Below are 23,818 nucleotides of genomic sequence, written 5' to 3' on the forward strand. Positions count from 1 at the left end.
CCCTTCTCTCTCTCACTCCACCTCCAGCCATGGATCAATTGATTGAGCTGGTTAGCCCCCAGCACTGAGGATGGCTTCATGGCCTCTGCCTCGGGTGCTAAAAATAGTTCGGTTGCCAGCAACAGAGCAACACCCCAAATGGGTAGAACATCGTCTCAAAAGGTGCTTGCCAGGTGGATCCCAGACGAGGCACATGCAGGAGGGAGTCTGTCTCTCTGCCTCCCTTGCTCTCACTTAATTAAAAATAAATAAATAAATAATAAAGTGAACAATATTCTAAACTTTATCACTATTGCTTTTATCCAGCTAACTTTCTGACTGGTGACTATTACTATATAGTACATAGACTAAGTCTCTAGTATAAGGAAATCACTGTTACTTTTAATTTATGTGATGCATTATATATTTGTCCTTCCTATAATATTCATCCCTCTATTTAATTTACTTCTTATTGCACTGATCAGAATTCCCATACTTTCATCATTTCATGGCCAAAACATAGTTCTTCATGTGTCCATATAACAGCTGTCATTACATCTAAAACCTACTTTGATTAACTCCTGCTGATCAACTTTAATATAAATTATCGATATTACATAAACATAGCACATACATTACTACGTATTATTTGTAGTACACCGTCATTCTTACCTATTTCTCAGGGGCCCCGTCATTGAAATCTTGCAAATTTACACTTAGAAAAAGCCCCGTAGGTGTTTCACACAGGTTCACAGAACAAACATAAGCTTCCTACCTTCAAGTCTGAGGCCACTGTAAAAGACTTCTGCAAAATTTGCAGTGAGCACGTACAATGTGACTACCTTAACAAAAGTGATTTTTTTTTCCTGTATTTTTCTGAAGCTGGAAACGGGGAGAGACAGTCAGACAGACTCCCGCATGCGCCCGACCGGGATCCACCCGGCACGCCTACCAGGGCAACGCTCTGCCCACCAGGGGGCGATGCTCTGCCCCTCCGGGGCATCGCTCTGTTGCAACCAGAGCCACTCTAGCGCCTGGGGCAGAGGCCAAGGAGCAATCCCCAGCGCCTGGGCCATCTTTGCTCCAATGGAGCCTCGCTGCGGGAGGGGAAGAGAGAGACAGAGAAGAAGGAGAGGGGGAGGGGTGGAGAAGCAGATGGGCGCTTCTCCTGTGTGCCCTGGCCGGGAATCGAACCTGGGACTTCTGCACACCAGGCCGACACTCTACCACTGAGCCAACCGGCCAGGGCCAAAAGTGAATTTTTTAAATTAATGTTTTCTAACCTCACCTTCAATTTGTTATACTACTATTTTTGAATCATGTTCTTGCTATGTATAGATATAAAACTATAGGGAAAAAAAAATGACCATGAAGCTAAAAAAGAAAGCATACAGATGACAACCATAAAATACTACCATAGAATAAAAGCAGCTTAAAATTTTTAAATTATCTGTATGAACTTAAACATTTGTATCTTTGTTTAGCTACTGCTAGGCTATCAAATAATATGGAAACTTCAAAATATATACTACTTTAAGTGAAGAGAAACAGTTTTTCTCACTTAAATTTCAGTGGCTGTCATATGGCTCAGGGTGAATATTATGCTGGAGAGTTGTATGGAAGCAATTGTCCTCAGGAAATTCAAAGCCAGGAAGAGCTCTAAGGGAAAACCTTCACCGTGACACAAGAGCCTCTGGGCTTCACATGGAGCCCTGCATAGAGGCCAAAGGGCCCGCAAATGTCACTGTCACTCTAACTCTAACATAGGACACAGTTCTGTTGGCATAAGTGAGAAGTGACAATGTTCTCTATCTTGTCTGATGTCTTAAAACAATCAATTGTGTGTTTCATAGTCAATTAATAAGAGTATTTTTTTAACATTGTCTTCTTCTACTGAATGTATCTTTAACAAAATATTATAGTACTCTTAGGCAGATAGCGTAGTCATAACACAGCCGGTATAAATAGAAACAGGATTTCTCAAACCAATAGGGAAACATCTTGCTCCACTCTTTCCAAGCTGCCAGCCATGACAAAGGAGGCCTAGGCACAGTGTGAGAAGAATCTTCTCAATAATGTGAACCAAGTTCAAAAGGCATAAATTTCTGATGCACGGCTGACTTGGGAAAGATCAAAGATGTGGCATTATTCCAAGGATGGGAAGAATAGACTAACCAGGGCACACCCAATAAGATTGCCTTCAAATACATCTTCTTACTTCATAAGGAAAATGTTTCCATTTGCATATTTTCAAGATTGCTATCATAATGAGTAACTGTGAATTTACTAGCTCATATCACCAGCTGAATATGCCACCAAATATGTTTAGCAAAGAACAACAGAACAAAAGAAGATTGTGGATACTTATATAGTGGCAAATTGTGTATTTTTTAAATAAATAATAAGGTAGGCCTCATGAACATGAATGAACAATGAGATGGGAGAAATACTAATGAATGATATTAATAAAAATCATGGAAAATTATAACAAGGAGCTAAAATCAACTTATAGACTCTTGTCAATCCTTTTACTAATTAGAAAAACCCCCAAATTAGATCTTGGTCCCATATCGCTGTTCAGTAAAGCCAAGAGAGGTTATATGTCTAAGGTACACAGCAAAAGAATGACTACAACAGCTCAAATAAGAAGGGTATTTTTTAGCTCCACACTCATTAGATGCCACAGTCAACCAAAGACTGTGATACTGGAATGAGTAACAGAAGATACTAACTTCCTAGTCAATCAGATTAAAAGTCAACAAATGCACATAATATCCTCACTGCTCAGACGTGTCTCTCGTCTGAAACCCCAGCGCGGAGTTCACACCCACTTTAGGTGATCAGAAACGTCAGCACACTGCCAGGTGTGTGAGCGCATAGTGAGCGTACTTCTTCCAGTGCTTCACTTTGCGACTTCAGAATGCCGGTTCAAAAAGGATAAACTGTTAGTCAAGGATAAAAGACTGCTAAAATTAGTAAATAAAATAATAAAACTCTGTAATGGTGATACGAGCTAGGATGCCTAGAGATTTTTCAAGCAAACCCTAATTTTCACAAAAATTGGTCATTTTTCTGGCAGTGAACCAAATATCAGCCTTTTCCTATAAGAAAACGAATTCAGGTTTTTAAAATATCCTAACCATACTTGAGCTCTTTTATGGGTACACTAATCTCAAAGACATACAACGTATAATATTATTTAGCATTAATTTAAAAGCCTGGCCTTTTCATCCCAGGCTTCTGAACAACTGATTCTGCTTCCTTAAAAGCATTGTAACTCAGGTGGATGTGACCTAACAGTGACGCCTGCTAACAGATCAACCAGCTAGGTTTTCTTCAGCTACAGATTTACACAGAAAAGAGAGGAAGGGATGGGGAGGGGGGAGAAAGAGAAAGAGAGAGAAAGAAGTATGCATTTGATGTTCATTGGTCGCTCCCCATAGGTGCCCTGACTGGGGATTGAACCCGCAACCTTGCTGCTCTAACCAAGTGAGAAGTGAGCTACCCAGCCAGGGCCCCAGCACTACACCTTTTAGATTAATATGCCTTCATTAATCAGTGGCTATAAACATAATTCAAATTAAGAGAAAAATTATTTTAATACAAATATCATACAACACTTGCATGTCCCAAAGAAACTGCAATTGCTGATTACCACAGCTTGATGTTTACTTATGCTACTTTGGGGAAACACCCGTTTAAAGAATAGTGGGTACTGCCTGACCGGGAGGTGGCGTAGTGCAGTGGTCCCCAACCCCCGGGCCGTGAACTGGTACCAGTCCGTGGGCCATTTAGTACCGGTCTGCAGAGAAAGAATAAATAACTTACATTATTTCCGTTTTATTTATATTTAAGTCTAAATGATGTTTCATTCTTAAAAAGTGACCAGATTCCCTCTGTTACATTCATCTAAGACGCTTGTCTCGGTCACGTGATACATTTATCCGTCCCACCCTAAAGGCCAGTCTGTGAAAATATTTTCTGACATGAAACTGGTCCGTGGCCCAAAAAAGGTTGGGGACCAGTGGCATAGTTGGACTCGGATGCAGAGGACCCAGGTTTGAAACCAAGGTCATCACCTTAAGTGTGGTCTCATCTAGCTTGAGTGCAGGCTCACCAGCTTGAGCACCTGGTTGCCAGCTTGAGCATGGGATCATAGACATGACCCCATGGTCGCTGACTTGAGTCCAAAGGTTGCTGGCTTGAACCCAAAGGTTGCTGGCTTGAACCCAAATGTTGCTGGCTTGAGCAAGGGGTCACTTGCTCTGCTGTAGCCACCCAGGTCAAGGCACATTTGAGAAAGCAATCAATGAACAACTAAGGTGCCACAATGAAGAATTGATGCTTCTCATCTCTCTCCCTTCCTGCCTGTCTGTCTCTATCTGTCTCTTTCTCTGTCTCTGTCACACACACACACAAAAAGATAAAGAATATTGGGTACTAAGCAGATTGATTAGACTTATATGGTAATGCACCATACCCAAAATTGATGTTATTTTCATTATAAAACAATCTAAGAATGAGCTTTTGGATGTTATGAATTAAAGTGACTTTTTTAATAACAAATACATCTCTGAACATTCATCTGAGTGTTCACTGTGACCATTAAGGTAGAACTCATATGTTTATTCTAACAGTACTGCTTGTGATCAAAACAGTTTTTCATTAAACGAATATTCTTCCTGGTAACAGGTTGGATATAGTTTTCAGAAATCACCTTAAGCCTCTCAGACCCACGCTGGAGCATAAATTGCATTTTAAATCAAAACCTAAGTGTCACTATCAAGTATATTGCCCTAAAAAAATGTTTTAAATAATAGGAACACTTCCTATTTAAATTAATTTCTATCCTGACTTGTGGGGCTTACAACTGATATCAAAGTTATTGGGCTATAAACCACTGACTAAATAGTCTATACTGGCAGTTTTCAACTGATATGCTGAAAGGCACACTGATGTGCAGCAAGAATTTTTAAAATATGCTATTCCTGACTATTTAGTCAGGGGTACTGACCGCTTTCCCTTTAGTCTGTCAAATAAAAAATGACACGAGCCAAGAGCCATCTGCTGTGAATGAATCAAAATTATACCTACTTTGTACAGATGAGCAAAAAATATATTTTTTGTTGTGCTGCAGAATTTTAGCAATTAACTTATATGTGCTATGAAAATTACTGGTCTATACTCATAGCAAAGGTCGTGTTCAGATCACATGTGTCTCTCTAATTGTCATTTTTGCCCCTCCATCTTCTGAACACAATAGAACACATTTAAATCATCTAGTTATCAAATCAAGATAAAATAATTTCCTATCAGTGACCAATAGGGCTGAGCACATAACCTACTAAAATTAGTTTAAATATATTTGGCAACAACAGTTTCTGAATGTGACATCAGAATAGCTTAAGAGCCTCGGCTTGATAGAGCACCATCCCAAAGTGCAGGGGTTGCCTGTTCTATCCCCAATCAGGGCGCAGATTGGAACAGCTCAATGTTCCTTCTCTCTCTCCCTTCCTCTCTCACTGAAATCAATTAATAAAATGTTTTTTTAAAGAGGGATATCACATTAAAAGGAAGAAGAAGAGGTTAGATACACTCCTTAAACTTTACATGTGGCCCTTCTTTATATACATGTCCTACAACACATTAGTTGGAACCACATGAAATTGGCATTTCTGTAGGTCACAGATGGTTGGATATTGGCAACTTGATATGGCTTAACTTAATAATATTGCTCTCAGAAAAAGAAGTTTAAACACTAATCAACAGAACTCATAAGATAGAGATTATTATCTACATGGCCATCTCCCTAGCAACAAACTGTATTTCTACAAAGTAGGATAGCTTATAAAAAAAGCTATTAAGTTTCATATGCCTTATGAAACTTTATAACTCTGTGAAGTAGGCAGACCAGATACCCTGCCCTCCACTTCACAGGTGAGAAAATAAGGCCCAGAAGTTACGTCACTTGCTAAAATGCAAAAAGTAATGGATCAAGGAACTAAATTAGACCCTTGACTCCTCAACTTTGCTGCAGACAACCTTTCTTTAGAAAGATAATCAAAATCATCTAATTACAAGCACATGCCTTTCAGTGCTCACTTGTGGACAGATTCCACAAATATCTGTGCGGTAAGTGTCTAGTTTGGAATATTTAAATGCTTTCAAAAATGTGAGTACATACTTAAGTACATTCTTATAATTTATTGGCTCACTTCTGCAGCCTGTGCCCTCACACCTTCATCCTTACATCCCACAGACCTGCCTGCCCCTTATCCCCACAGGTCACACACTGGGCTAACTGTACTGCACAGCCATTGAGGAACAACCATTACATTAAACACACAATGGAGGCCTCATACAATCAATCATGGCACAAGACTATTTTACTTAAAGATAACCAAAGCCTGGGATGTGACTCTCAATAGTTTATTAATTTAATGAATGGCCCATGACTCAAGTTGATTGTGGTAATGTAATGACTCCATTTACAGCTTAAAAAAAATAATTTGCTACTGCCTAAATCTGTTCTACAATCAACAATACTGATGAAAGAAAAATGTTTTATATGAACTTCTAATCCAAGCAATTCCATACATTAGATTAATCGGAGTGAAAGCTAGTACAATGTAATAAGGCTTTCTCCTTAGCCACCCACCCTGACTGGCCCATTAAGCAATAATAGAATCTTTCTTGTTTACTAATTTAAAATAATATATATTTCACCAATGCTATCTTTAGATACAGAGACTGATAACCCCTTCCTACTGTCTGATACTGGGGGGTATCAATTTGCAGGATCAAATCTCACTTGTTACCAAGAAAACGTATCTGTGGCTATGGTAGCCATGAAGAGGGGAGTGAGGGTACTTCATAACACGCACGCACACACCCCCCTTTGCTTTTACATTAGTTTTTAAAATGCTTTAAATACTTACTCACACAACAGAATACCATTCTCTAGAGAGGCTCGAAAATCCTTTGTTTCAAAATTCTTCTCTGTTACTGCCTGAAAGACAGATTTGGGTATTAATTTTTTTTTTACTTAGGGCTAATACACAAGTCAAATTCAGTTTCAGATTAATTATGATGCATCTAATGTTATAATAGAAGGATATACATATATCAGAAGTTGTTCCATGTAAGAAATTACAGTTCTATATTACAAAGAGAGAGGTTAATCATTTTAGTATGAAAAAAATATAAACAGAAAAATATCACAGTGACTGCTTTCTGTAATGTCACCATTTTATGGATAATAAAAGTTAGAAGCTAAATTTCGAACATAATTTCTATTAAAAAAAAAATCTAAGGGTGATCTATCCTAAGAGAAAACAAAAACAGATTTAAACATAAACTTGAAATAGCAACTATATATACACAGAATTAATATCAATTCCATCCTTAAATTCCTTAAGTTTCATTACATTTAAGAATTCATGAAATGGCTCTGATTTGTGTAAAGAGCTATTGACTGAAACATCCTAGGGAGAAGACTGTTAAATCCTGACACAGATAGAAGACAGAGAGGCAAGGCAATAAGAATTTTAACCCTTTGAGTAACACAAACATTCATGTACGTCCTCGTGCCTACTGACCATCCAGAGTACGATCGGACCTATGTAAGGGAACATTAAAAAAAGGTAAATGTTCCGATGTCATCATTTCTTATGGCTGAGTAGTATTCCATAATTGAACGACAAGATAACCTGGACTTGTTATCTTTGAATATATGTATCCTGATTTATTGATGTCACCCCATTAAAAAAATAAAATTATAAAATAAAATAAAATAAAATAAAAATTAAAAAAAAAAAAAACCTCACTCCTGGGTCAGCGAGCATGAAAAAGACTCACTACTCAAAAGGTTAAGCAGACAATTCCCCACTTAAGGCTATTACATATGAACAGGCCACCTAAGGCTACCATCAGCAATGTTTTTACTGAAACTGCTGGAAAAATCTCCACAAAGTCTGTCTCTCGAGGGTAGAGTAGATGGGAGGGAAGGAGATTCCACAGGGGATGTAGTTAGCAGAGAAAACTGTGGGGGAAACTACTCCACGAACAACCCTGGGGACTGGGTCCCTAGCTAAGAGTGTAGGCAGGAGTCGCCACCACCTGCCAGCAGGAGTCCTTGTTCCCCCTGCCACTTCAGAAGGAAACACGATCTCGGAAACCTGATTTGGGAAGTAATTCATCTTAAATTCCAGGTGAACCACAGTGCCCCCCCCATCCTTACTCACCCCTGCTAGCTTCACTGTCCACCTGAAATTCCTACATGTCTTCTGCATCTTTCCACAATGCCCAACATAGCTTTAGCTAGACATACTATTAACTGACAAAACAATCGTTAATTTTGGAATTAAAGTTAGTTTCTCATAAGCTAGTTCTATAAATATGGACAGGAGCCAAGGCCAGGAGGTGACACACAGAAAGGCAGGGACAAGTAAAAGATCCTTTTCTGTACATGACATTCATCTACAGAACGGCTACGTTGCTGCATGAATTAAACATCTGCTGAGTGTCTCTGTTACAGGCACTTAACCTGGATACTGGTGGAAATCGTAAGAAAATAAAGAGGCAGCTCTTCCCTCAAGAAGTTCATAGCCATATAAGTAAAACACAAAGTTTAAAAGCACAGTAAAATCAGGCCCTGGCTGGTTGACTCAGTGGTAGAGCATTAACCAGGTGTGTGGATATCCCAGGTTCAATTCCCAGTTAGGGCACACAGGAGAAGCATCCATCTGCTTCTCTAACCCTCCCCCTCTGACTTCCCCACCACACACACAGACAGCCATGGCTCAATTGGAGTGACTTGGCCCCAAGAGCTGAGGATGACTCCATGGCCTCTGTCTCAGGTGCTAAGAAGAACTTGGTTGCTCAGCAACTGAGCAAAGCCCCAGATGGACAGAGCATCACCCCCTAGTGGGCATGCCAGGTGGATCCCAGTTGAGGCGCATGCGAGAGTCTGTCTCTCTGCCTTTTCTCCTCTAACTGAATTAAATAAATAAATAAATACACAGTAAAACCAAACAGAATTATACATTTTGGGAAAGATAACCATGAGTGGACCATGGATTATCCCAGGTAACCTAGCACAAAGTCTTCCATTTTCCACAAATAGATCCAATACAACCTCAAGATGAGCACTGATCCCAACTAGTGAATACATAGCAATATCTCATTTATCCCATCCAAAGCCAAAAAGTATGAAAAGTCCCAGGAACATCAAAGCACATATCAAAGTCCATTTTCTCTAGTCATAGAAAAGCCACTCAGAGCCACCACTACTTAATTGTCTTCTAGTGAAACAATCTAGCAATTATGTTTTCAAATCAATGTAGATTAGAAGCAGTGGTTTAGAAGGAAAAGGGGCTATATCCCACAAACACATGGACAGCAGTAAAGAATAACAGCAACACCTGTATCAAGAGAGCAGAGCATAGCAAGTGATGTCATGGAAAGCAAAAAGGGGCTCAATCTGCAAAAGTACAGCAATACCTCAGGTTTTGTTGACTTCAGTTATCGATTTCAAGTTTTGTTTTGTTTTAATTTATTGTATTAACATGGATTCAAGTGTCCCACTGAATATAACACCCTCACACCCTCACTGTGTCCCTATTGACAACCCTTTTGCCCCCCTCACCCTAACTCCTACCCCCCTTCCCTCTGGGATTTGCTGTCCTGTTAACTGTACCGCTGTGTTACGTATATATTTATATAATTTTACTAATCCCTTCACCTTCTCTGCCAGTTTGGTTTTCACTGATTTTTTTCCACAAAAAAAAATTGTCTCAGATTTCGTCAGTGTGCCCACGTGAGCTCGCTGCTAATTTTGCGAAAACAAAGGGTGACCCACGCGTTCTCCCGCTAAGTGTGGCCTTGTTTCTCAATGTGTGAGCATCACTCCATGCATCTAGCCAAACAATTCCATTGCTTTCCAGTGTTCTCATGCTTTTTTTATTGATTGCCAGTGCTAATACTACAATTACATGTAAGTGATTACTGCATACGGTAATTGGATTTACACTGATTAATATAAAAATAATTGCCTCTGTTTTTGTCGGTTTTGGATTTCACCGATTGTTTTCGAACAGATTATCGATGAAAACCGAGGTATCACTGTATACTCAAATCCCCTAATAGCTGTGTGACCATAAGCAAGTTGAATAACCTCTCTGAATTCCAGTCTACTCATCTGAAACAGGGAAAATATCACCTGCTTATTATCTTGTAATGGCCAAGACATTATACAAACAAATAGCAGAAGGTGGTTAACAGCAGTATATGCTTAACCTCATTACATGCATTGACCTTCAAGTTAACACTGACAACACGCTCTAATAATTAACCCTCAAAGGAATGCCTTTGTACCATATATACAAGGTTGAGTTATACTCAGAATATTAATTAATAAATAGAAATGGAATATACAGAGCTATTAAGAAAACCCAACTATCCAGAAAGTTTCACTTCCCCCCAAAAAATTATAAAAAGGCAAAATCATAGATTTCAGACCACCCTCCTCCAGATATCAAAACATTAATATACTCTTGTACATATAACACCAGACCCTATTTATCCTGTGTTTATAAAGAGGACTATAAAAAGTAAACAAAGAGGCCGGACCTGTGGTGGTACAATGGATAAAGTGTCAACCTGGAACGCTGAGGTCGCCAGTTCAAAATCCTGCACTTGTCTGGTCAACGCAATTATGGGAGTTGATGTTTCCTGATCCTCCCCTCTCACCCCAGTTCTCTCTCTCTCTCACTCTCTCTCACTTTCTCTCCTCTCTAAAATGAATAAATAAAAAGAAAAAAATGTTTAAAAAAGTAAAGATTTTTAAAATAATAGCCTATATTTTGAGGACATGAAAATATGTCATGCTTTGTACAATACCAAAGGTTATATAAAAGGATACCACAATTCTAGAAGGTAATTTGTGATATGTATCTGAAATATTAAATATGCATCCTTTCAGACACACTATGTATAGAACTAGGAATTAATACTGAGACAACAGCCCTGGCCAGTTGGCTCAGTGGTAGAGCGTCGGCCTGGCGTGCAGAAGTCCCGGGTTCGATTCCCGGCCAGGGCACACAGAAGCGCCCATCTGCTTCTCCACCCCTCCCCCTCTCCTTCCTCTCTGTCTCTCTCTTCCCCTCCTGTAGCCGAGGCTCCATTGGAGCCAAGATGGCCCAGGAGCTGGGGATGGCTCCTTGGCCTCTGCCTCAGGCGCTAGAGTAGCTCTGGTCGCAACAGAGCGACGCCCCGGAGGGGCAGAGCATCGCCCCCTGGTGGGCAGAGCGTCGCCCCCTGGTGGGCGTGCCGGGTGGATCCCGGTCGGGCGCATGCGGGAGTCTGTCTGACTGTCTCTCCCCGTTTCTAGCTTCAGAAAAATACAAAAAAAAAATACTGAGACAACAAAGACTTAAATAGAATTGCTTCATAGCATTACATATAATAGCAACAATTAGAAATACCCTGAATGCTCAACAATAAGTTAATTACATTATGATATAACTATAACACAGAAAACTATGTGAAATTTAAACTCATGTCATGAAAGTAGATTTACCATCCTTAATATATTAATTATAAAGCAATTTATGAAATAATACATGAGTATGATCACAATTACTGTAACTGTATAAGTATGCATTCTATAAATAAATATGAAATAAATATATTAATTATTTCTAAGTGGTAGAATTATAGCTAATGTTAATATTGTTTTGCTTATTTATATTCTGTAACAACCACAGGTGTTTCTTGTGTCATAGATATACAAATTAATATTTTCATAAAACCACATTCAAAAGAGGTCAGACTCCATCAAATTTAAGTCAATTTCCTGTCTCTCCTACATCTAAAGGATAAAGAAAGAGAGAGATACCACTTTTTATGCTAGGTAAAGTAATTTTTATAATTATCTATAAAAGCCACATAATCCTTAAATTTAATAATCTTAACTATTCTCCTTTCATCATTAAGAAGATTGGGACTCAGAGAGTTACAGAACCACTTACATGCAACAAACACAAAAAACCTACAGCATTTCACAAGAAGTCACAATGTCTCAAATGCATTAGATAATAACGTTTCAAAACTAAAAAAAAAATTAAATTGTCTTCAATCTGTATTTAGGGGTTTTTTTAACCTAAATTAGTGTATTTTACCATGTGATATGCCTTCAAAAATAAGCCTCCACTATTAAAGGTATAAAATGGTAACTCAGTAAGTAGAAATGTTTCATTAAGATTTTTTCAATTTTCCTGGATAATAAAAGATTTGTGTCTTCACACATAATGATTGTACGTGCATATGAAAGAGAGGAAGAGAGACAGAATATGGCACTCTAAACTGCAATAAAATGAAAAATTCTTATAAAATATTTTAAGAGTTTCTTTGGGTGTTTCCATGAACATTAAAAAATGTTCATACCGTATATATTAGCTACCTCAACTTCAATAGGTCAATATCTGATTGTAAAGTAAAAATTTTAATTAGCAATTTATAGGGCCATATGTAGACTTATCTAAGACCCCTCATAAGGAACTACAAAAATAGCTTTCCAAAAGTTTTAAACCAATAAAGAAAGCATTAATTTATAGCAGAACTTTTTAATCTATAACAGCTGCCAGGACCATGTTCCTTCTGAAACATACCACATGGCATCTACCATTGCCAGGCGAGGCCAGGTCCGGGATCGAGAGCCTGTGAATGAATCCCTGCTCTGCCATTCCTGCCTGTAACTCTGAACAAGATGATCAACCTTTTAATTTTTCCATCTGTGCTATGTAGACAGCATGTACGTATCTCACAGAGTTACTCTGAGACTTATATGAGATATGCATATGAAGCACTCGGCACCTGCCGGACTCAGGAGAAACATTCACACATGCTAGTTAGTATATCTTGCTACTCTCCATCTGCAGAATAAAAATAAAAAGTTTCATCCCAGCAAAGTCTATGTTGCCATATGTAACATCCTATACTTAAAGGAAAAAATTGAGTTACCACATTATAAAAATCCACTAGACTACCTTCCATATCCTGGAAACTGTAAAAATTATAGTGATCCATTAAGAACGTTAAAATATAGTGAAGCCAATTTGTTACAAAAATAAATAAATAAATCATGTTTTAAAATATGAACCCAAGCCCTGACCGGTTGGCTCAGTGGTAGAGTGTCGGCCCGGCCTGCGGAAGTCCCAGGTTCGATTCCCGGCCAAGGCACACAGGAGAAGCGCCCATCTGCTTTCCCACCCTTTCCCCTCTCCTTCCTCTCTGTCTCTCTCTTCCCCTCCCACAGCTAAGGCTCCACTGGAGCAAAGTTGGCCCGAGCACTGAGGATGGCTCTGTGGCCTCCGCCTCAGGGGCTAGATTGGCTCTAGTTGCAATAAAGCAATGCCCCAGATGGGAAGAAAATTGCCCCCTAGTGGGCTTGCTGGGTGGATCCTGGTCATGTGCATGCGGAGTCTGTCTCTCTGCCTCCCTGCCTCTCACTTCAGAAAAGTACAAAAAATAAAATAATAATAATAATAAATAAAATAAAATATGAACCCATCCTTGTTTTAAGAATTTACTGTCCTAAATGAAATTCCAGAATTAAAAAAAAAAACAAACAAGTGTTTGTCTAGTATTTCTAATCTAACAATTACTGAGTTTTCAATAATTCTGTACTTTACTCATTAGAAAGTTATTTAAGGTGTGACACATCTTATGCAATGAAGTTGTGATTCATAAGAACTAGAGACCACGTGTTTCCCACTTGAGTTATCAAAAGTCAACACAAACAGGAGTAATCACTATGTAGCCAAGAGCCACACCTTGCCTTCTATAAAGACTTGTTTTTCCCCTCTCCCTGGTCCTTTTCCATATTTTTAAATACTATTAAATAAAATTATTACCACTAAAATAATCTAAGACCGACTCAACCCTGGATCCATCTCATTATATCCTTCTGATAAGTCACTGTTCCATCCCCTAATTTGAAAAGGAAATGAAATATTGCCCTACCTACTTCACAGTACATACATGGTATGTGAAAATATTTGACCCTTCTAAAAAATAAAATAAAAAGGACTCTATACACCATAGTCATGCCTAGTGCTGTGTTCCTGGGTGCCGATGGCTCATCCTGTTGGAAAGAAAGCTAAGAAGTTACAAGGCCAAGAACTCTTCTTGTGAAGTTATAATTACTCTCCCAAGCATGTTAAAGGCAGAGCAGTGTCCTGAAAACGTACTCTGCACAAACACGGCTGCCAAACCTGTCCTCCAACCAGTAGCCTCCAGAGAAGCCCTTGATACAAAGCTTTTAGAGGGTATCTTTTGTGGAAGAAAATATCTATAGCTAAATATAAATAAGACCCGTTTGTTTTCCTATGAGGTGTATTAATCTAATAAACAAATGGGAATTATTGTCACACCCTTAACTTTTTTGTTTATAGTTTTATGTTAATCATCTCACTGGGTGAAGTTTCCCAGCAACATAAGCAGCAAGTTTTTCTAAAGCTGCATCTCTCAGTTCCAGTTCTGACCACATAATCCACATGATTTAAATCACAAGCATTCTGGGAACATCTCAAAGACCTCTTCATACCAGACGGGTTATCAGCAAAACACCCACTAATGCAAGTCAGCAGGCACTCATCTAAGTTTTTCAATTCCTCTTAAAGCAATCATTTTGAAGACATCTAGAATCCCCAAAGCACTCTCTACTATATTTGTGTGTGAATCACAGTGCAAAACCATGGTGCCCATTTGAGCTTGTTTTTAAAACAAGATGTTTGCCGACAAAAACTAGGCTATGAGCTTCCGGTGGACTCAGAGTTGATTCCAAATTAAGTTACTAATTGATTGACTGATCAGCTACTAGAGTCTAGACCATGACATTTAAGATGCATACACACCATCATCATCACACCAAACATGTATTTCACCATAAGTAATACAGAAACAAACAAACAAAAAGAACATTTACCACCAGAAGCCCCTATGGAACACAGGTACCTCATCACAAAACAATTCACAAAAGATGGGTCTGCCTTAATTTTCCATTCAAGGAAATTACTGTTTGCCTTTGAATGAAAGAGGCACTGCTTCCCCCAGGCCAGCACCCATCAAGTCAATGCTATGCTTTTCAGTCAGTCTCTAAAACTTTTAATGAGTTAAAAACACCCCTTTCTCCTTTCTTTCATTAAACTTCATCTTTGAAGCAACCATTATAGGATTCCTATGACCCCACAAAACAGAACCGATTTTTACAATGAATTCCACGAGACCATTTATGATACAATAACTCTGACAGATCTCCTTGGGCACACATACCAAAAACTTTCAAATGCAAGGATTATGGCACACAGTCAAAAATATTAGGTTAAAATCTAAACATAATTTAAACAGAACAAATGTCTACCTCGTAGCTCTCTCCTTTCCCAAAGTAAAATTATTGAAAAAGTCATTCACGAGGTTAAGAGAAGCCAGTGCTTCTCACAAGAATGGGCTACACAAAGGCACCTGGAGTCAGAGAAACTAAAACAAAAGTTTCAGACTATTTCCTTGTATAATAAACACAAAGTCTCCTAACTTCTCCAAGCCTCTGTTTCCCTAGCTATAAAACAGGAACCCAGGTTATGGCTACCAACACTTACTCTTTACTTGTGAACAATCTTTCTTCACAGCAACCCTATGCGGTAGGAGCTCTTAGCCATTTACACACAAGGAAACTGAGTCGCAACACAGTTGCCTGAGCTGAGATCTAGGTCAGTACGTAACTCCATACACAATAAGTATTAAGCATCAAATGAAAACTGTCTGTGAAAGAACTGAGCGAACTCTACAATGTAATTAGCAACCTACCTCCGCATGCTCTAGGCCATCCCAGTCCACACTACATTCTTCAAGGGCAAAGATATCTTAACAACCTCTCATTGGCTGAAATATGTCTTACATATGCAATCAATTATGATAAATCTAATTACTCTTCCTATGAATATTCACACTACAAATATTTAACCAAGGAAACACAAGACAAACCCAATGGTTAAATTTCAGGTAGGTGAGGGGAGTGAGGATTGATTGTGTTCTGGTGGGAGAACCCACCCCAGTTCCTGAAAACTCTTTGTTTTTTTTTGTTGTTTTTTTTTTTGTATTTTTCTGAAGCTGGAAACAGGGAGAGACAGTCAGACAGACTCACGAATGCGCCCGACCGGGATCTACCCGGCACGCCCACCAGGGGCTACGCTCTGCCCACCAGGGGGCGATGCTCTGCCCCTCCGGGGCGTCGCTCTGCCGCGACCAGAGCCACTCTAGTGCCTGGGGCAGAGGCCAAGGAGCCATCCCCAGCGCCCAGGCCATCTTTGCTCCAATGAAGCCTTGGCTGCAGGAGGGGAAGAGAGAGACAGAGAGGAAGGGGGGGGGGGGTGGAGAAGCAAATGGGCGCTTCTCCTATGTGCCCTGTCCGGGAATCGAACCTGGGTCCCCCGCACACCAGGCCGACGCTCTACCGCTGAACCAACCGGCCAGGGCCCCTGAAAACTCTTTGTAAAGGAGCCTTCTACTGCACAGGAGTGAACTCCTCTTCGCTTTGTCCACAGCTCAGCAACAAAAACATACGAGAGTCTGTGGAAACACATCACTCTAGTTATACACCTTTTCTTCCTTTTCTTGTTTTAAAGATTCTTTATTGGTTGATTTGAGAGAGAGGAGAGAGAAAGGGAGAGGATAGGAAGCATCAATTCACAGTAGTTGCTTCTCATATGTGCTTTGACCCAGAAAGCCTGGGGTTTTGAACTGATGACCTCAGTGTTCCAGGCTGATGCCTTATCCACTGAGCCACCGCAGGCCAGGCTAGTTACACACCTTTTTGAAAAAGAATATTCCCGCTCAAAACATTCAAAGTTAAGTGCTTGTCAGAACTATTGATTTGCTACATGAAAGTTTTTCCAGATTAAAGAATATATTATAATTTAACTGTCCTTTCAAATGAGCTGTCTTGCTTTTACAGAAGATACTAAAACGGTATTCATTTATTCCAAAAGAATGTAATGAAAACTGCTATGCACGTACCTGGTATGATATTTGGAACCAGAAATATAAAAAACAGAATGTAGCAATTTCTGGAAATTCCTTTTTAAATGTCTAACCCTGTTTTGAAATGTGTGGTCAAAATAGCATTTAAAGCCCAGGCATCTCTCAAAGTGTGGTTAACCCTCTGAATTACAACTTGTTCTTGTTGAACTTATACAGTACATTCAGCAAATAACATTGTTTTAAGCAGCAAAATTCTCAAGTCACTGGCCTTTCTTAAAACTTGGCACTGTATTACATGATATTCCGGAGTACACCAGGACTATGTCTGCCAATACTAATACCTCTTGATAGCAAAACCAAAGCCAACTCACAGTCTTCCGAGACAGTGGCAATCAGAACTGCACAGGTCGCTGAAATCTCAATGGAACCCAGAAAACCTCACAGTGGTCAAAACCTAAACACTTCTCCGGCACCACAGCCCCCCTTGAGCCCTTCGTCTTAGGGTCAAGCAGGGGTCCCCAAACTTTTTACACAGGGGGCCAGTTCACCGTCCCTCAGACTGTGGGAGGGCCACCACATACAGTGCTCCTCTCACTGACCACCAATGAAAGAGGTGCCCCTTCGGAAGTGCGGCGGGGGGGGGGGGGGGTGAGCAGATAAATGGCCCCGCATGCGGCCCACAGGCTATAGTTTGGGGATGCCTGGAAGTGTAAATTTTGTCTCCCACTTCACCTTCTGTTGGGAAACGCCCCCCAGGTCTTTACACAGCCAAGAAGGAAAAAGGACAGCAAAATGCAAAGCTCCAGTTTTATATCTGGATAATTAAAAACCAACTGTCTTTACAAACATGCAAAATTCTCATTCAATCATTATTAGCTCAAACGTCAGCTACACTCAGATTTAAGGTGAGGTGGAGAACAATAAAAAGAGTTCAAACGTAACTTCTGATCCGGGACAAGTGACTACTCCCCTACGTCATTACCAACTTTCAGCTTACAGTCTCAAATTATTTTTGCTAAACCACAAGTATTAATAAGCCAGAAGTGAAAAAAACTGGAAAGAATTTAATAATACCAAGGGAAGAAAGGAAGATTTCTCCAGGGTGACAATCTGCATGCCAGGTTTCACCTGGACATGAAATCCCAGACAACATAAACCCTATCAGCAACTAGCTAAATTCACTGAAAACATCATGCACAAAAAAGTGCTCAAGCTATACCTTGTCCAGTTAACAATCACAAAAACCTGGTCAGCCAGGTGGTGGCGCAGTGGATAGAGCGTCGGACTGGGATGCGGAAGGACCGAGGTTCGAGACCCCAAGGTCGCCAGCTTGAACGCAGGCTCATCTGGCTTGAGAAAAAAAAAAAAAAAGCTCACCAGCTTGGACCCAAGGTCGCTGGCTCCAGCAAGGGGTTACTCGGTCTGCTGAAGTGGCCCACAGTCAAGGCACATATGAGAAAGCAATCAATGAACAACTAAGAAGTCTCAACGCGCAATGAAAAACTAATGATTGATGCTTCTCATCTCTCTTTCCGTTCCTGTCTGTCTGTCCCTGTCTATCTCTATGTAAAAAAAAAAAAAAAAAATCACAAAAACAACTTCTATAATGCACATTTCATCTATAAACACAAATTCATACGACAATGTATGCTGCTGCAGGCAACAAGGAATATATTCCAAGGGAAAAGAATCCAACAAAGGCCTAGTTTAGGCTAAATTATTATTTTTTTTAGATCAAAAAGTTTTTAAATAACTAGCACACAAGGCACACGTCGATGTGAACATCCATTATCAGAATATTTTAAGTATAGTTCAAATGCTTAACATAATCATGGGTTCTCAAGAGTCAAGAGACGTCATTGTTTTCTGCAGAAATGTCTCACACACTTTAGCAAGTCTCAACAATTACCTGCTTATCTCTCTATGAATTACTGTGAGAGTCATCACTGTGGGAAACATTCATTTTGGGAAATAGTATGTCTGTGTTACAGGTGAGAGTCACTACTTAAATACAAACTTCAAATTGATAGTTACACCCCTGCTGCCTCAGATACTCTTAACTATCCAGTGTAAGTTTGATATTAAGGAATGGAGTTGAGATGACCTGTGACATAGGGGTGCCCTAAATAAGCCTTTTTTAAAAATGTTATTTATTTATTCCTACTGCAAGCTAACAGTGTGGTCCTTCTGGTACCCACTCATCAACCTTTCTTCTGTTCAACAATGAATCTCTAGGTAACAAAGAAAGTTACAATTCTATCCTAGGTACATACCCAAGAGAAATAAAAACATATACCCACACAAAAGTCTGTACATGAATATTCATAGCAGCACTACTCACATTAGCCAAAAAATAGAAACAACCCAAATATTCATTCACTGATGAATAGAGTCTGCTATAACATACAGTGGAATATCACTCAGCCATAAAATAGAATGAAGTAATGAAACACGTTACGACACGGATGAACCTTGACATGAGGCTAAGTGGAAGAAGCCACACACAAAGGACTACGTATTGTATAATTCCATTTATGTGAAATGCCCAGAATAGGCAAATCTATAGAAACAGAAAGTAGATTTCTGCTTTCCAGGGGTTAGGGAAAGGGAAGTAGCAAATGACCACTAATGGATATAGAATTTCTTTTAAAGTGATAAAAATGTTCTCAGATTAAATAGTAGTGATAGTTGCACAACTCTGTGAATACACTAAAAACCAATAAATTGTACACTTTAAAAGATGATACAGTGTACAGATGATGTGTTGAACTGTGAAACTGAAACCTTAACCAGTGTCACCCAATATGAAAAAAAAGGAGTCAATTGTATGTTATTTGAATGATATCTCAATAAATATGTTGTAAAAAAAAAAAAAAAAAAAAAAAACCTTAGTGAATTTTAAACTTAGAAATTTTTGCATTTTACCTGACCAGGCAGTGGCACAGTGTAGAGCATCGGACTGGGATGCAGAGGACCCAGGTTCAAAACTCCGAAGTTGCCAGTTTGAGCACGGGCTCATCTGGCTTCAGCATGGGGTCGCTGGCTTGAGCCCAAAGGTTGCTGGCTTGAGCCCAAAGGTCACTGGCTTAAAGCCCAAGGTCACTGGCTTGAACCCAAGGTCACTGACTTAAGCAAGGGGTCACTTACTCTGCTGGAGCCCCCGAGTCAAGGTACATATGGGAACACAATCACTGAATAACTCAACTGCCACAATGAAGAATTGATGTTTCTCATCTCTCTCCCTTCCTGTCTGTCTGTCCCCATCAGACCCTCTCTCTGTCTCAGATCACAAGACTGTTTCCAAAAGTATATTTATGGCCTTTCTTCAAAATTCACTTTACTTATATGAGTTTCAAAGCAGAAAGCACACCTAAAGTGTAACAAAGTGGGCAATAGGAAAAGGCTTATTGCACCTCCTCCACATTAAGTCCTGTTGTAGCCTGACCAGGCAGTGGCTCAGTGGATAGAGCATCAGACTGGGATGCGGAGGACCCAGGTTCAAGAACCCGAGGTCGCCAGCTTGAGCGTGGGCTCATCTGGTTTGAGCAAAGTTCACCAGCTTGGACCCAAGGTTGCTGGCTCGAGCAAGGGGTTACTCAGTCTGCTGTAGCTCCACGGTCAAGGCACATATGAGAAAGCAATCAGTGAACAACTAAGGTGTCCCAACAAAAAAATAATGATTGATGCTTCTCATCTCTCTCTGTTCCTGTCTGTCTGTCCCTGTCTATCCCTCTCTCTGACTCTCTCTCTGTCTCTGGAAAAAAAAAAAAAAAAAAGTCCTGTTGTAAATTAATGACAATCCCAACAACAGAATGGTTAAGAAATCAGTTTTCCTAAAAGAACTTCTAGTAATAGAGTTTCTCCTAGATTCTTTCTAGGGCCTTTAACAGATTTTAACAAAGTTTCCAGTTTATTTATCTCAAAACTAGATATGCTGATAGCTCCACAACACATCAAATTATTAGTTTAAAATATCCATTGACTGAGTAATGATTTTACTTCTCTTTACTGGAATCACTTGTTTCAAGGCTATAAAAGTTAAAGCACTGAATGTAATATTTTTAACACTATTCTGGCCTTTAGGGACATAAAAACATACATATTGGTGTTCTCAGGATAACAGAGGAAGGACTCTGCCCTTTGAATGAATGAGTTTATTTTCCCCCAATAAATGCTGGTGACCTTGAAAAGTCACCTTCAGAATGTCTTCCTGATATCGCTCAAGCAGCGTTGATGGCTCCCTCTGCCCCCACTACACCTCTATGCATGTCTACCCATGAAGTTCACATCACTGTATGGCAAATATGTGTTCTCATCATGACTCCCTCACTGGCCCACGTTCCTAAAAGAGAGGTCACAGTTTATAGACTGAATCCAGCCTGCAGGCATGTTTTGTTTGGTCCACACCGTATGCTGAAGCTGGGAAATAAAAAACAACGATCTGGATGTCTAGCTTCTCTGGCAACACTGGGTATCCTGACCTCCTAGCCACAGCTGGCTGCTCTGGAGGTAACACCCTCCCCACACAGGGACAGACCCATCGGCTTACACCCACCTGACTGCCCCAGCAGGCATGTCAGTCTGAAACTGGGCGCTTCTTCCTGCATCCTCAAGGCCTAGCACAGCCCCTGCCCTTGGGAAGGACTCTTACTTGCTGACTCAGAATCTAGTGTGGAAAAAAATCATCTGCAGTGCTTGTAGACAATACTAGTCCCAGGTCTTCCTCTAAGAGACCTTGACTCAAACGCCTAGAGCAGTGGTAGTCAACCTGGTCCCTACCGCCCACTAGTGGGCGTTCCAGTTTTCATGGTGGGCGGTAGTGGAGCAACCAAAGTATAAATAAAAAGATAGATTTAGGCCCTGGCCGGTTGACTCAGTGGTAGAGCGTCGGCCTGGTGTGCAGAAGTCCTGGGTTCGATTCCTGGCCAGGGCACACAGGAGAGGCGCCCATCTGCTTCTCCATCCCTCCCCCTCTCCTTCCTCTCTGTCTCTCTCTTCCCCTCCCGCAGTGGAGGCTCCATTGGAGCAAAGATGGCCCGGGCACTGGGGATGGCTCCTTGGCCTCTGCCCCAGGCGCTAGAGTGGCTCTGGTCGCAGCAGAGCGATGCCCCGGTGGGGCAGAGCATCGCCCCCTGGTGGGCAGAGCATTGCCCCTGGTGGGCGTGCCGGTTGGATCCCGGTCGGGCGCATGTGGGAGTCTGTCTGTCTCTCCCCGTTTCTAGCTTCAGAAAAGTACAAAAAAAAAAAAAAAGATAGATTTAACTATAGTAAATTGTTTTATAAAGATTTATTCTGCCAAACTTAGCGAAAATCCGACATAAAGTAACTTGGTAAGTAATTATTATTATATGCTTTAACTTGCTGTAACTCTGCTTTATAAATTTTATAAAGTAAAGTTACTTCCCTACTTTATAAATCACCATTACTGTGGAACTGTTGGGCAGTTAGAAAATTTTACTACTAACACAGATACAAAAGTGGGAGGTAGGTATAAAAAGGTTGACTACCCCTGGCCTAGAGTGACACCTGGAAGTCCACATTTTCCAGAAGCTCCTTACTGAGTCTTGCTAAGAACGGTCTCAGATAAACACTGCTCTCACATTAGGTATCCAGGGCTCTTCTGAGTCTTGGTTTCCTTATAAGCAAAAGAATTTGGACAAAATAATTCCCCATCTCCTTGCAGCTCTGCATGCTTTGGTCCTAACTGTAGTCTAAGGAAATCAAGCAGAAATCAGTTCCTCTTCTGCTACCACCTGCTGGCCTGTTCTTGCTATTGCAGAGGATAAACTGCAGTGCTGGGAAAGGACTACTGTCCTCTTTTTTTTTTTTTTTTTTTTAAGATTTTATTTATTGATTTTAGAGAGAGCGGGGAGGAGAGGGAAGCATCATCAACTCATAGTTGTTCCTTGGATGTGCCTTGACCAGGCAAGCCTGGGGTTTCCCACTGGCGACCTCAATGTTCCAGGTCAATGCCTTATCTACTGTCCACCACAGGTCAGGCTGTCTTCTATTTTTAATGGCTAGAACCAGGTACATCAAAAAATACAGCAAAACAGGCCCTGGCCTGTTGTCTCAGCAGTAGAGCGTTGGCCCGGTGTGTGGAAGTCCTGGGTTTGATTCCCGGCCAGGGCACAAAGGAGAAGCACCCATCTGCTTCTCCAACCTTCCCTTTGTCCTTTATTTCTCTCTTCCCCTCCCACAGTCAAGGGTCCATTGGAGCAAAGTTGGCCCTGGCGCTGATGACGGCTCCATGACCTCCACCTCAGGCTCTAGACTGGCTCAAATTGCAGAAGAGCAGCAGCCCAGAGGGGCCGAGCACCGCCCCCTGGTGGGCATGCCAGGTGTATCCCAGTAGGACACATGCAGGAGGCTGTCTGTCTGCCTTCTCCCCTAAACCCCCCCCCCCCCCGCTGCTTCTCACTTTGGAAAAAATAAACACACACAAAAAAATACAGCAAAACAGCTTAAAAACACAATATTAAGCTGCATTTGGCAAAAAGAAAAAACAGAAGTACCTTACAATTTTATTTGTCAACTCTACCTCAATAAAGCTGAACGTCTTTCTTTGGGGGGAAAAAAAGAAAGTAAAATAATAACACCATAATTATAATAATAAGTCTGTCACCTTATTAATGTTACAAGAGCTTCTGATGTGTTCCTACAAAACTGGTTTTCCTAAATAGAGCATACAAATAGATCTTGAGACTCTCTATGGAAAAATATGCACATTAAAATATACAATCTGCTTAATTGTGGTTTGGGACTCACTACCGTAATAAAATGTCCCAAATGGAATAATTTT

General features: G+C 40.4%; 1 protein-coding gene across 1 annotated transcript in view; it reads right to left on the reverse strand.

Moving 5' to 3' along the window:
- LMO7 (LIM domain 7) overlaps nucleotides 1–23,818 on the reverse strand; it is a 249,195-nt gene that overhangs the window by 150,883 nt on the left and 74,494 nt on the right. The window contains exon 2 of the mRNA XM_066380760.1: nucleotides 6,918–6,988. Coding sequence (XP_066236857.1) covers nucleotides 6,918–6,988 — 71 coding nt within the window. The remainder of the gene's footprint in view (nucleotides 1–6,917; nucleotides 6,989–23,818) is intronic.

Source organism: Saccopteryx leptura, chromosome 4, assembly GCF_036850995.1.
Source record: "Saccopteryx leptura isolate mSacLep1 chromosome 4, mSacLep1_pri_phased_curated, whole genome shotgun sequence".
Taxonomy (NCBI): domain Eukaryota; kingdom Metazoa; phylum Chordata; class Mammalia; order Chiroptera; family Emballonuridae; genus Saccopteryx; species Saccopteryx leptura.